We start from the raw sequence: 15957 nt of genomic DNA on the forward strand, positions 1-15957 counted from the left end.
ACTGAAACCCTGGTCTGTCCTCAGGCACTCTGCTGAGCCCGACATACACACACTCTCTCTTTCACTCTCATATCATACACACATATATCGACTGTACACTAGCATGTGAGGCAGAGGCAAACAATCACAGCATCCAAACGCCAGCGCTGTTCATTCATGCTAATATGGGCTGGTGGAGCTCCACGGTGTTAAGGTGAGGTAAATGCTCTCACCTTTGACTGGCCTCTCGGAAACGTGGGCACGGCTTCAAGTTCAGGGCAAACACTAGCTCACAGAGAGAGCCAAGGCAAGAAATAACTAGCTTTCATTCATAAACAGTATCTCATAAACGTCAGCTCATTGTCATTTGAGGGCAGCTATGATGATAACTCTCAATCGCGGTCAGGCAGTCTGTGCTTTGAATGGTGAGCATTCATACACGGTCTGTGACTGGCATACAGTAAATGTAGTTTTTGCACCTCTTAAAAAAAGGTGTGAAAAATGAACACTGTACTGAATATTGAGATGCTACGGACAGTAAAAACTAGAGCAGAACGACAAAAATAAACACCCAATGAAAAACATATTGGTTTAAGTAAGGGCTGGATCCAAGTTAGATCTGAAACCTCAACATGTCACTGACATTCTAGGGACGTCAGCACTAAACCACACAACAGCACTGCGCATGCATTTGTCCAACTGTATTTGTGGTCACTCATGGTCATTTTTGTCCATATGCTGCTGCTCACAGTTCACAAACTCAGACAGTCTGCACTGGCCTATAATCAGTGTGTCATGTTGCTTTTAGCTCTGCCTATAAATATACAAGCAGGAATCTGTCCCACTTTTTAAGACTCGAGTCTGGGAGATGACAATGTCAGAAGGCTAAAGGAAAAGGAAGAGATGAAGATAAAGAGGAGGAGGAGAGATAAAGGGAGTCAAAAAAGTAAAGGACATCTGGCTAATGAGAAAATAGTACCGAGAAGGACGGTCTACTCTTCCACCTGTTTCCCTAAAAAGCATTTAATAGTCCAAAGCATAGACGTCAAGCAGAACACACAAACTCCTTGAAAGCCTGGTTTGAGTCGTGTGGCTTTCCATTTCTGTGGGGCAACGCAACCGGGAAAACTGGGAGTTGCTTTGTGGGAATAATAACGCACATGGGCCCAGTTTCTGATGGTCTCTCAACCCCTTTATTCAGACCAACCCAATGGGATCCTTTACACTTATAAATAGACAGACTTCATCTTGTACACCACAGTCTATTTTCACATATGTTACTGACACAGTATATGACTGAGAGATGCGTGTCTCTTCCTTAATGAATAATGGTATTGACGCTTGGCAGATGTTGTAGATGTACTACTACTGGAAAGAATCAGTGGTGGAAAGTAACTAAGTACATTTACTATTTATTTTAGTGCATTATAGTGCACATTACATATTTCCATTTTAAGGTACTTCATACAAATCCATAATTTGAGATGCAAGTATACTTATATATATTCTACTTAAGATTTGACTTACAAAACATGTAATCAGCTTATAAATGATGATACATAGCTATAAATAAAAAGACCAATCAGAGTATAGCACAGTAAAAAAGTAGCTCCAACTCAAACTACAGGCATAAAATGTAGCTTACACATTAATGTACTGGTAATCATGTTAAATATATAATATAACTCAGAAAGAAGTCCCATTATGAGTACTATTTTTGATACTTAAGTACATTTTGCAGATGCATTTATGTTCTTTCCCTTAAATACAATTTTAATGCATTTACTAGTAAAGTATTTTGCCTTGATTTATGGCAACTTTTACTTATGTACTGTAAAAGATCTATATGCTAATTTAATTTCACCACTGGGTAGAGTAATAAGTAAAAAAAAAAAAAAAACATATTTGGTCATATTTGCAACATAACTTTTTTGACTGTTAATCGATCAGTTATTCTGAGTAATTTGAGAGTAATTTGTGTATTGTGAAGTAAATATAACTTATATATATATAAAATGAACAAAGGCTCACTTTGTCATTATCATGTCGTTATCATGCTGCTATATGCAATGAATTGCGGTCACTGTTGTTCACTAGCATGATTTCAGCGCTGGATTCTTTTGTTTAACTGCACTAAAAGGAAACACCAGGCGTATAATTCCAACATGGTGAATCATTACACAAGAACTAAACAAAATGTACTTGTTCCTGATGTTTTGTATGTTTACTACTCACTAAAGCGCACTGGGCTGCCGTCTGTGAGTGCAGGCTCCAGCTAAGCGTGGCCTTGAAGATCGAGCCTCTCTTTAATTTAGCAATGTGGGCTAGGCTACGCTAGCTAGTGGTCAGCGGTTTGCTTCAGCCCTTCAGAAACACCTCATTAGAACAGAGTGGCTAATTATAGACAAGCCAACACTAAGCTACATGCTAGAGCCACGGCGCAGAACAACTTGTTATGAAACATACAAGAAAGAGAGAGAAAAGTTGTTGGGGTCATCTTCAGAGTCAAGGGCAGAGTCGAAGACACTTGCATAAGGAAGATGGATCATGATGGTTTCCAGTTTTGTGGTCAGCTGCCTGTTAGAGATTTAGTTTTTTTGGCTGATGGAAACAGACAATTGCTGATAATCCTCAAAGTCTGTGATCCCTATATTACAATAAGTCTTTCATCTCCTCTTTTACTCGATTGTGTTAACTATGCGTTGCCTACAGCAAATTTCACAAACAGACATAATCAAAAGTTTAATTTATTCTCACAGTGAAACTGCAGCCGTTTAACCCAACTAATTATATAAATCTGTCAAGAACATCTTAAGCAGCATAATTTACGACATGTTTTACTAGACTGTAATCAGTACACATAGTTTGCGTACCAAAAGCAGTTGCACAAGTATAGCAGCACCTAGACACAATGAGAATGTGCACACTTGGAATCACTGACACGGTGGTTCTTGTTTACACGTCGTCGGCAAACTCACTCCCTCTCACAGATAAAACATGCATAAACAATACATCATGCACATGAATGGGCACGTGGATGGGTGGAAGAAGATACAGGAGAGCTCAGCGAGACAGTGGTTTTGAAATCCTGTGGTTGAGTATGTAATGGAACTGCATGTAGTGATTAGAGCCACAAACGTTCCAGCTGGCAATATCACACAGCCAACGCACCCAGTGGCATGGCGCTGTGTGTGCGTGTGTGTCATACACGTCCACTGCTGTGCGCAGGACAACACAGAGGCTGCATCTGTTCGCTCAGCGTTTGCTGTCCAGGAAGGATTTAAGTGGAAGTTTTTTTTTTTTGCAGACTTCCAGGAGAGGAAACGGGAGGAGTGAAAAAAAAGTATACAGCATGGTGAGAGAAGAGATACATGGCAAGAAGATGTAGAGGAAGAAAGTGGCAAAGGTGGGAAAGATGGGAATGGAAAAAGAGGAATAGAGAGAAAAGGGATCCTGAACAGTGTGGCAATTCTTGGGGGGAGAATTTGTGGGAAAGAACAACAAAAGTTTTCGGCAGAGTGACAGATGGATTTACAGGACAGGCAGGCCTAGCTGGCACACATTTGGTCCAGTCCAAACCAGACTGGTGCAGCAGGAAAGTGGTGTTGGGCCAAGAGGCAGGCAAGTTCTGGGCCAGGCCAGTGGAAACACTACACAACTAGGATCTGGGCCTGTGAACCAGGCCAGACAACTGATGGCTTTTCAAGGGGCGAAGCATCACGGTGTGTTTAAGAATCAGTCCCAGACTATAGCCAATACCCATTTAACCTCAGGCTGGGTTTATCTGAGGTCCTAACATGACCTTTGACCTCTTGTTAAAGTCTGAAGAGATACTTGTGTATTGTGAAGGGTTACATTCCTGAACCTCCCTGGTCACAAAGTAACCAAGATGAAACATTTACATATTAGTCCATCACTCTCTCTTTCAAACACACCCACCCACTAGTCAAATGCAACCCATCACTCTCCAACCATGTAATTAACACCACTGACCATGCCTGCTGACTTCTCTGCTGAACCAATCCCCTGCCGAGAACAAGGACTCAACCTCAGTCATGACCAGGACAGGAAAAAGTTCTTGGAAACTGGGCGTTTGTGTGTTTTCGGATAAAGACTTTGTTAACTTTGGACTGTGTTGCTTTCACTCAAGATGTCTCTACAAAAAAAAAAGTGGTTACACCAAAAGACAAGCACTGGGTTGCACCATCTGTGTGAGATAGGGTGTAAAGTAGACACTAGAGGCTTAGTTACTACTGGTTAGTTTGTAACTAAATCATCTGCTAAAATTGGTTGCATCATGATTAACTGGGGAAGAACTTAACTAGTCTGGATGCAGAGTTGTAAGGCAAGTGCCCAATCAACGACAACTAAGATAGAGTTTTACCATTAGTGAGTATAATTCTATGACATTTTATGATTTATGGCTTATGGTTGCAGATTAGAACTGCAGAACTATAGTATGTCTCAGCTGCGGCTTTAGCAGTTGAAGGATCTGGGGGTTAAGCATGAAGAAAAAGAAGACCTGGATGTTGAAGAGTTCATAAGTGTGACAGGTAATGGCAGGATGTGGATTTTCGCACTTTTTTTGGCAGGTATGATGTGCCGTAACATTTTGCACTCCTGTCTTCGCATACAAGACGGGTGTTGAGGGAAAAGTGCGTAAGCGTCAAAAAAATGGACACTATATAAGACAGAGAGACAAGTGGTGGGAGACAAAGGTGGGTTTCAGAGAAGGAGAGCACATTTTGAGACGGAGGTGTAAGATTTGGTCGAGGTGAGGTTTGCTTTCCACGGGGGACGACCACATTCCATCTGAACATTTCAAAAAAACTTTTCAGGCCATCCTGAGTGTCCGCCCCCTCCTTTTGCCATCAATACAAGAAGCTCTAGAGCAGTGAAAGATCTTTATTCTCCAAGGATAGTTACATTCCACCTGTTGCAGGTAGGGACAGGAAGAGTCACTGCTGATAATAATATAAAGATGTCATGTCTTTTATGATGTGGAATACTGAACAAAATGCCATAGGGATTTAAAAAAAGAGTTAAGTCAGTAAAAGAGAAGGAAAACTGGCATCAATCTGTTTCGCATTTGACTATAAAGACTCTTTAAAACTGAGATTATGAATTGCATCATGGAATATTGGCAGAGTGCAGACTTTTTGCAGATTCAAATCCAAACTCTGTCAGTGTTAACATATTGCTAGTCTCTGGTGTCAGCAAACAATAAAATGCTAATAAAACTATATGTCAGGTGTATCCCCCCTAAAATCTGTGAAAGCCTTTGGTGAACACTTTAAGTAACTGAGACAACAAGTAGACAGCTACTGCTTCAGGCTGTTGTCTCAGTTACAGAGTTATGACTTTATGAGTGGCAGGCAGAAATAAAAACCTGTTGCATAAGGCTGTGTTTCGATGGGGCGGAGGGGCTTTCCTCTTTATTTGGCTTGGCCTCCAGATATGTGGAGTGGCTCTGTAAAAACTATCTTTCTCTAAACAAAAATAAATGCGTGCCTTGTAGATTGTGTGAAGTTTCTTGTAAAATACCTAAAGTTAGAGTGTAAAGCATAGAGCAGCTCTTAGACTAAACAAAGGAAAACCCTGCGGTGCAATGAAATAAAAGCAGCAGTTGCATTTAATCAATGAAACAATTCGACCTTTTACGTAAGCTGAGCAGCAGCTCAGGAAACATGAATGTGAATGTTTTTGTGTGTGTGTCTCTCAAGCTAATGGCTTAATGGAAACACCACAACTATGTAGTGGTCTCTGCTTAATCTGAGTCCAGTTGCGTGTCATCTAAGACCAACTAGCAACTTTTAAAAGCATCTAACTAAGTGCAAGCAAAATCACACAAATGTACGTGATCTTTCACATTTTATGTTTGGGGGTTTTGGAGTAAAAAGTGCTATGAGCAGATGAAAGACCCCCATGATCATAAAGGCTGAAGGCTATAGAAAATTATAATCGGTGTTTTGATATTGTTTTACAAAAAGGCAACTTCTGATGTCTTTGTAAAACCCACACCTGACATTGCCCTTGGGCCTCAGTCGTGGTGCCAGGAAAAATTCTAGTCTTTTGTCTAGTAGTTAAAGCATCATTATATAGTATTTTAATCTTAAAATAACAGCTTTAAAATAATTTTGATGGTACACTGACTTTTAATAGCGCTAGGTTAGATGGAGCATTTAGCTTAATCACTGAACAAATCAAAAATAAGACATTATTTTTAAAAGTTACAACAAATGCACAGAGATGGATTTGGTATTACAATCAAATCACTAACTTTTGTCTAGACAGTATGGCCTAGGAATTGCTGGACAGCACATTAAATAATTCACATATTTTCACTATTGATATGGCAAGCGTTTATATGAAACAGCTTCTCATTTACACATCCAGCAGACACAGAACAATACTAACATTCATTTAGAGTCATGTTTCTGGTCATTTGCTAAATGTAAGTCCAATATTCACTCTTCTTTTAGTCTGGTTTCCACCAACTGCTGAGGGCAATCTCTGACTCTGAAGCTGCTAAATTCTCCACTATGTTCATCTTTTTCTGTCAGCTGTTTGGTGCTGGGAAGGTAGCATACAGTGCGTTTATCAGAACGTTTCACACAGAACATCTGCTTACAATAGTGAATCAAAACAGTAAAGTTGTGGGCCAGACAACCATTACAATGAGCTAAAATTAATTCAATGCTCTGGAGAACTGAGTTTAACGGCACAGTCAGGTGATGAACCTACAATTCTCTGTGGGGTCATCACTACAAGTGACCCTTTCCACATAAACATAGGCATGTGATCCATTGTCCATTAAAAATATTCTTTATGATTGCTTTAAAGAGTTGTGATATCCTCTGATATGAAATGACTTACTCTCCATTTCTAGAAAACAGCAGAAAAAGCTTTCTCATTCAACTCAGTTGAACCCAAAAAAGGGAATAGGCTATACACAACTTTAAAATGCAAGGCAATACATTTCCCCAAAACAGCACGTGGTGATTTTAACAACATGGGTTGGGCATTGCCACTCTATCTGCCCTGCTGTATATTTAAAGCTGCTATTTTTAACCACTATATATTTTTTCATTGCCATGAAATGAGGCTAGCAGGCAGGGCTGTGGTAAACTCACTCAGAATAAAGATAGGCAGAGTTTCTTGAACAAGATATGTCGCTCACCACAGGTCAACATGTTTCCCCTTAACAAGTCCCTTAACAACCAATTACTTGCCTTTGGGCTCTGTGTTTGCCACCCTGGACCCTGAGGAGCAAGTCAGAATCCGGTTGTTGAATCAAATTGGAAAATAATTGCTTGACTTCAGTGACCACACAGACCTGCTGTTTGATGACAAGTGTATATATGTGGCCGACGGAACGGAAACAAGAACTCAGCATGTTGGGTGTTCTGTGACAATAAACAGAGGAATGTAGAGTGTTTTAACACTTGCCAAAGTAGGCAAAGAAACTTCCCAAATTGGCTAATAACACCAGGGCACGGAGATATGGGGAAGGGCACAGCTGATCCAAAAATCAACATACAGAGTGCAATTATTGTGTTTCTAATTTGGTCATGAAAGGACCTGGATTGAGATTAGAGGTCTCTCGTTCAGGACAAACAGGGCACAGCTGATTAAGGCAGGGCATTCAGTTTACATGTTGTAAGTGGACAACTAAATTTTTCACGGGACCTCTATTTATCCTGGCACTGATCTTTTAAATTATGGGATGTACATAGTTGCCTTCTTACAAGCATCAGCCAGGGTGCCACCCAGTGGATGTGGGCCCTGAGACACCCACCCGTTCACGCACAACCACTGGAGCTAACATAAAAGCCACCACAACCAGCCATCATCAGTGTCTTGGCAACTCCTTAAAAACAGCACACAGTTCCTAAAAACAACCCCCTTGTGAGCTGATGTATAATGGTTTCTTGACTACAGGAGTAGAAAAGGCTGAAATAAATAGACTCAAGCTTATGGGCTGTGTGGAACATACCTCACTTTTACATCATAATGTTGGGCTATAAGAGCTTTTAAAGGAACAGCCATTTTAGGAAATATACTTACTCGCTTTCCTGCCAAAAGTTGAGAAGACTGGTACCACTCCTATATCCATCCAACATAAGGCAACAGCCAGCAGATGGTTAGCTTAGCTTAGCACAAAGACTGGAAACAGTGGGAAACAGTTATCCTGGCCAAATGATAACAAAATCTGCCTAGCAGCACCTGAAAAGCTTGCTAATTAACAGGTTATATCTTATTTGTTCTATCTGTACAAAAAATGTGTAAAAACAGAAATTTGATATTTTATGGAGGTTTATGAGCAAGAGTCAGTTAGCTTAGCTTAGCATAAAGAAATATGTAGTTTAGCTCAATCCAAAGATGCCTACAAGCAACTCTAAAGCCAAAATAGTAATACATTATACCTTGGTTTTAAAACCTTTTTCATTTTTGAATAAAAAAGGAGATTCATACAATTGAGGATCCATTTGCAAAATAAATAACACAATCGTGTTATCAATCTGACTGTAGAAAAATATTTCATCATGCAGTCTTTTGGGGGATGCAGGAATGACATGTACCATACAGCTGAAAAATAACACATGGCGTACAGAAGCTCAACTAAATCCATGAAATGTTATTTAAAAGTGAAATAATGTTTATTTAAGTGAACACATCCCAACTTTGTAGAACAAGAGATTCTATTGCCACTATTTATGTCTTAATTTGATCAATCCTTTGTAGTTATTCATCAAAAGCATAGGGAGTATACATAACAGTAGCACAGCACACAAGTCTAAGTCACAAACTATTGCCCACAAATGTATCTGGGATTTCTCTTGGATTATAACTATCATTGCTCAGCAAGTGTTGAACAGCAGTTGCAGTTTAACAGCGTTGGCGCATTGGTAATTTTTTTTCCATCTGGTCTCTTTTAGTGTGGTGAAAACAAATGCACTAATGGAGGATAATTACCCTGTGTTGTTTTAGTGTTTGCCCGTCTCTCTGGAGAGGGCAATAGCAGCCTCTCAGGCATGAAGATGCTAATTGGTAATGCTAATTGCGTCTATTATGTAATCGCTGAATGAAAACATGAAGCTATTTTTCAAATAATTTCATATTGTAATAACCCAGAAAATAGTAAATGCCAAAGACCATCATTTATCATAACTAATGAAAAAGAACATATGCTAATGCATTCACAGCATGCAGAACCACTTGCTTATAACAATCATAAAATATTAATCTAATATCTGCTTTTGTTTTGTTTTAAATCCTCCAATTAAAATCAGAGCAACAAAAGGCTTTCCTTCTTTGGTTTCTATTCAAGTAACTTTCATTATCCCTTTATTGACCCCTAAACCCAATTAACAAGCTGGCATGCATGTTAGAAAGCAGGTAAATAAACATTGCGTGGCTTGGCTCTGCTCAGCAGGGAGGGCTGCTTGTTTTACCAACCCAGAGTGAATTACAAGCTGCCTGATTGTTTTGGCATTTAGGCTGGATGTGACGCATTTAGGAGTTGTTTCGGGGTCTGTCAGAGGTAATACTTGTTTTCTTCAGCACTTCCATGAGGACTAAGTTACTGTAGGTGGAAGGAATATAGAGGAAGTAGGCCAGGCTGTCCTGTCCTCACCTTCTAATGAGCACTGTCAGCTGCAGGTGTTGGGTGGACGCAAAATATTATTCTATCTTCACATCAAAAAAAGATTCCCTTGGAGCAGCAGCCTTTAGTATTAAATATAAATGTGCTATGCTTTGGTTTGAGTCCTCTGCACTGAACATTGAACATAAATAATTAAATGTAAATGAATATTTGGCCAGTTAAAGGATTTTTCCACATGACCAACCTCACCTCAGAGTCACACTGGTACACACCTGGCAACCTTGTTAGTCACTTTAAAATGCTGAGTGAGAGCTTGACCAGCACAGGCCTGATTTCCGTTCCACACTTTGGTAAATTGCCTTAAAGCATGGGAATCTGTCACTTTGGCGCAAGAGTCTGTGCACTCAATTTGTCAGTTTGAAGAACGAAATATGACAAGATGAAATAAAGACCTCGTTTTTAATATCCTTTAGCGGGAAGAGGGCGTAGTGGTGTGATCAGCGTGGCGAGTTTGCTCCCAAAATCACACTGTCTGGCTCACTCAACAAAGCTCTTTTACATATGTGTAGTTTGTGTGTCAGTTTCCTCACTACAGCATGTGTGTCTGTGTGCACATGTATGATATATGTATGTGAAAAAATATGCTTGTGTTCACATTGAACAAATTAGGGCAGCTGGTCAGACTTAAGGTTAGTGGAACAAGTTTTTAACTTAAAGATCTCAGATTCAAATTGCTGAGCAAAGACAGGAAAAGTGGATAAGTACCATTTCCCCCTCGTGATTACTATTGTGATCTTGCGCTTAAGCATGGCTTTTAACCCAGGGCAGCTCCCAGGAGTGAAAGTGTGGAACTCTGTGGTTGTACAGGGGGGCATTGCAGAAACATGTTTAAAATTATAGGATGATATAGTCATGTGAGACATTGTTGAAGATCTTTTTTTCTGTGCAGAAACACACAGAGGCAAAGTCTGAAAGTGTTCTATGTGTGCTGGAAAATAAACAACATCTGCATGTCTAGTCTAATTTGAAATGAATAAAAATGAGCACCTTTAGGCATCCTATGTGGATAGAAATAGTAAACAGATCGCTCTGTGCGCAAGATTAGCAAATACGTAACATAGAAATGAAAGTTAACTTAACCAAGATTATGACACCACTCTTACGACACATTGCATTTAAGGACATATTTTGTGGAAGGTCTTCCACAACATATGAGAACATGATTTTACTCAAACACTTTTTTCACGCTTCCTGTTTCATTGAAGATAACTGAAAGAGCTTTACACTGTGTGTTTTTAAGACTGCACAAGCACACAATATGAGAATATTCTGCATTTTACGTGCATCCTATTATACATATTTCCCCATTTGCATGACATATTTAAAACTTCTGATTATAATTTAAAAATAAAGTTGTGTGCACTCAAGCTTGTCTGCGTAACACTCACTGTATGCTTATATTGTCTGTATGTTGAGTCTGTCTGTCAGAGGTCAGGTACAGCATCAGGGAAGCGTGCTGTGTTTGCATTGTCCACATCAAGCTGGAAGTCTGCATGTCCCATCTTGATCACCTCGCAGCAGGCAAACTTTCACTTCCCTTTCCATCTTCTCTCTTTGATTCTTTATATACTGTACATGTATTGTTTAGCGCGACATCTACCAAGTGGTCAACAGCGAAACTCAGAGACACACAGACACACTTTATTTTGAATTCACTTCAACAGTTTGCTTTCACTCACTTCCTGGCCAGAATTGCTGTAAATGGGAAAGAAACCGGAGGGAGGAGAGATATCCTGAAGCTTCTTCTGTGTCCGCACATACCTGCCTAATCCCTAATACCGCCCTGCAGTTTCTGGCAAGTTACATTTATGTGTGTGAGTGTTTTGAGCTTACAGAGTTCTTTTGAGAAGCAGAGTGATTTAGTGGGAGACGGACGCAATAAGTTTGTTCAGGGTTTATATTAGGGGAATAGGGAACTGTGAGAACACACAAATATGGAGGAAGACCTGCATAACCAAGAGTCCGTAAAAGTGCTTGACATTTATTCATATGTTGACAAACCCAGCGCACCATGTGTGGCTTATTCTGAAGGATCCGTCTCAATACCTTGAAGATTTGAGAGAACACAGAAAAACTCTAGATCCTTCTCTCTGCTTCTTTTGCTCTCTCGGCTCAAAGGAGCTACAAGAGGATGTGGCCTGATGTGGACAGTCAGGGTGGCCGACAGCGGTGAAATGAGCTGTCCACCTTTCTAAAAAAAAAACTAGAAGAAGAATTTAATCATGTTTCAGTCAGAGACCATCCAGCTCGGCCAAGACAAACGTCTGGGGGAATCACCGCTCCACAGTCAGGTGTGGTTGTGCATTTACACATGGAGACACACACACACACACACACACACACACACATTTGCAACACAGACACATCACTCAAATGGAGGCTTTTTGGCAATAGTAGCTGGATCGGTCGAGGTAGTGTCAGTACGTGTGTGTGTGTGTGTGAGTGAGAGAGAGTGTGAGTGTGAGTGAGTGAGAGAGAGAGAGAGACTGAGGAAGTGTGAGAGAGCCGACGACCCGGAACGCACAGTGGCGAGCAAGCTGTCGGTCCAGGTCTAAAGGTCTGCACGTTTCAGCGACTGCAGCTATACGCTGAGTGACACCCTCAAACACCAACCTCCCTGCTGGCCTAAACTGTGCCCTCCACAGTGTGTCTGACTGAGAGAAACACACACGCAAAAATCAACCTACTACTTGCATTCCCACACGCACCCGCATTCACTTGCCCCACCAGGCATCCTCATCTTCATCTTGGCACAGTGCAGCCAAAAGTAACACAAGTCAGCTCAAGGTAAATAAATTAGCTAATCACTTGATGCTTATAAGAGGCTGGTAGTCTGCCCATCACACGAGTACAGTATATATACATTGGAGGATTATTAATGCTGAATATCCTCTTTATTTTCTCACTAATTCCTGTTGGTGGGGTAAGGAATTTCCTCCATACGGTTAGCTGGAGTTCAATTCCTGACTCACCCGGTAAGCCGTTCCACTCAATGATCTATGAGACTGAGACAGAAAAACTGGAATGGAGAGAAACAAAGAGCTCCTGTAATTGACAGGGGTGAAGGCAACAAAGAGAGAAACTGCGGAGCATAAAGTTCCTTCCGAAAAAATAACTTTCCTCCAAATTTCCTTGGCACAGCAACCAGTATAGGCCATTTAGCTACCAAATCAGAAAGAGTATTCGCAACAGCAAGCTCTCCCGCCTTCCCTGGCTTCTCCCAGATTTCTCTGTTCTCTCCTTCAAGTGCTCAGGACCACAGGTTTCTTCAGAATGAGGGTAATAAGCAGAGCACATCTGAATCCTTTCTACCCACGTTCTTTCCTCTCCTTTATCCAACATCAGAACGCTTCAGAATCCGCCACAAAAAAATTAAACCTTTTTTCCCTCAAATTTTAACAAAGTTACCTGAAATGTATTACCTCATAACTTACATTTTTCTTATTAATTGCTTTTACATAATATTACATATTTCAACTTGCAGCCATGTGATTATGGGACAAAGCACTTTCTCCTTGCCCCAACATCATAATGAGCAGAGACGATTACTCGTCCAGATCCCAGGGAGGTGCTACTGTGTGTTTGTGCCACTTTTACATAAGGACCCCCCCCCCTTAATTAGATAAGGTATAGAGGAGTCAATGTTTGACAAGGCTCTGGCCATCAGGGTCCCTGTGCAGAAATGTATTGAAGATCAAGTCATGCAGGTGGGCCCAGACACTCATTCATCTTCTATAGAGGGGTTCCTTGCCCTCATGGTCCACATATGTTTGAGTGCTGGTAGATTATGATGGTGCAAATAATACATATGTCTCTGCCTGTGTTAGCTGGTGTGTTTGAGAGCTTATCTACAGTTCACATATCCGCTCCATCCTGCATGATAAGGTGTCCAATACATTCAGCCTATAGCTTAAGGTTGTATTTGTGTGTGTGTGTGTGTGTGTGTGTGTGTGTGTGTGTGTGTGTGTGTGTGTGTGTGTGTTATGGAGCACTTAGAAGCAAAGTGCCCCTTAGTGAGAAAGTGAGTGTAAGAGACATTACAGCTGACAGTAGTGCATTAGCTTTGTGCAATAACTCTAACATGAAATGAACTTAGACTGCTGCAATTTGTAAATCAAATAAGGCAGCACCACATTTTGGGGAAATCGTTCACCATGCTGCAAAAATTACAAGTAGGACTACAAAAAAACCCGGACCAAATCAAATCGAAATGATTTCTTGACAATATTGTGCAGATGCAGTGTGCAGGCATATATGCGCATGTGTGTGTACAATATGTATGTGTGAGTTTTAGGTGTGTATCTACAGTAAACTAATCTCACCCATGGGATTAGTGGCTGACTTGGCCAGTGACTCTCATGCTGTTCCAGATGTTTATCATGTCATAAAGGCCTCAAGCTCTATGTGAGAAATAGGTAGGAACACAAACTCCTGTCAACAGACACTTTCCAGCTGTGCAGCCCAAGTTGTAACAGTGAGGGACATGTTGATCTGTACAGCGGATCAGCAGCACATATAACTCAACAACCACAAACTTCCTTCGTTCGACATTTGATACAATCAAAGTCAATCATCAAGACTCGCATTCAGCACAACAGACACACACACAGGTGTAGCCACATGTGGAGCTCTTTCTGCCGTAGTCTTCCTGTTAGCACCCAGTATAGACATAGCAGTGCCGAGACAGATCGAAATGAAAACACAATTTTAAGCTTTCCCTTCAAAACATAATATGTTTTTTGATATGAAAACAGCTGGCAACCTCCATCTTAGAACAAACAACTCCACATGCTTTTCAGTGTATCAGTTTTAGAAACGTCATAGCAAGCTCGACTGTCTTAAAAACGCCAGCTAAATTCAGCTTTAAGAACACTATTGCGCCTTGTTCCACCGGTGCCAGTCGTGCGTAATGAGGCTGTTCGGCTGGAGCGCACCAGCTGGCTGTACAAGAGGAGATGTCAGTCACCATCCACATACAGTATCAGGCTTAACAGTTGCTAAGTTCTTGTTACCATAATACATCCCTTTCACGCCCCGACAAGTCAGAACTGATATTCAAATGGCGCATTCCTCAGTTATTGGTCTGAATTATTATGTATAACTTGGGAGAAACTTTCTGAAATCGGAAGAGTATAATATTAGCTGTGTACATTTAAATGTCAGCATCCATTCTCTTACCAAAATGTGTGTCAGTGTGCAGTAACTTGACATAGAGCCACTTTGATGATTTACAGCTTATGAATAATTGTAAGGGCAACAAGATAACTCCTCTAGGCTGGGACGATGTGGCCTCTGGTGGATTTCATTAGAGACTTTTGAGTGAGAGATGCAAGCCTCATTTATTATCTTTAAATTTAGAAACTGTCATTTACACGTCCTGTCAAAGCAAGGTGTCTAGACATTCGGTGCAACTTTCATTCGAAAGAATCTCTTTGATGAAGACAAGGAAAATGAAAAGTTCTTACCGAGATACTGTCGGATGTCCAGCAGGATTTTAGGGGGTCCTCCGTTCAGCTGGTAAAAAAGGGAGCCGAAACAGAAGAAGAAAAGCGTAGCCATGCAGAAACCATAACCTCGCAAGGAAAATCGCAACGGTAAAGCAGCGAGTAAGCTGTACTTTCTGTTGTTTCGCTCTTTGATGTGGTTGGGAGTCTGGTGGTTGCTGTGAAGGGGACTGCTGTTGAAATTCTTCATCATCTCCTCCTCACAAAGCGCCAAGGAAAGTCACCCATCCGCCTGTGAAAAGTGAAACTTGTCCCTTTGAGATCATTTGAGGGGGACAGCCAGTTATTTTGGAGACGCGCAGGCACCCAGCTCACCTCCAGTGCCGCAGCCACGGGGTTGTTTTTTTGCGCACAGTGTTTCGCTTCTGCTCGTTCTCCTCTCGTCTGCGCTCGTTTGATGACTGTTCCTTCCTGCCTGTCCTTCCAATCGAGTTAAGGGTCCATCCTTCTGCTCTGAGTCTTTTTGGGTGTCAGATTACTGAACGTGGAAAAAGGAAAAACTTCCACCTCATACAGGATTTGGTTTGGATTGCAATGCGTAAAACAGCGTCACCTAGTGTTCACAGAGAGAGAGGGGGCCCTTACGTGCTGTCGGTGGGAATTTATTGAAACGAGTTTGATTTGTGACAGCCTTTAAACAGAGACTAACAGGAGGTCTGTGGAAAGAGTTCAGAATCAGCTGTGAATTTACAATTTTCATGTATGAGAGAGTTGTAGCGCTGTCCTTTGCCAAAGCAAACAATTTGATTTTGAGAGATTATGTTACATTGAAATGCCAAAACACAAAACATTCACCCTTAATAGAAA

At 41.0% G+C, this 15957-nt stretch overlaps 1 protein-coding gene across 1 annotated transcript in view; it reads right to left on the minus strand.

Moving 5' to 3' along the window:
- usta (uronyl 2-sulfotransferase a) overlaps positions 1 to 15492 on the minus strand; it is a 67469-nt gene extending 51977 nt beyond the window's left edge. The window contains exon 1 of the mRNA XM_046061533.1: positions 15112 to 15492. Coding sequence (XP_045917489.1) covers positions 15112 to 15343 — 232 coding nt within the window. The 5' untranslated portion in view covers positions 15344 to 15492. The remainder of the gene's footprint in view (positions 1 to 15111) is intronic.
- Between the last annotated feature and the right edge of the window lie 465 nt (positions 15493 to 15957).

Source organism: Micropterus dolomieu, linkage group LG10 (genome assembly GCF_021292245.1).
Source record: "Micropterus dolomieu isolate WLL.071019.BEF.003 ecotype Adirondacks linkage group LG10, ASM2129224v1, whole genome shotgun sequence".
NCBI lineage: Eukaryota > Metazoa > Chordata > Actinopteri > Centrarchiformes > Centrarchidae > Micropterus > Micropterus dolomieu.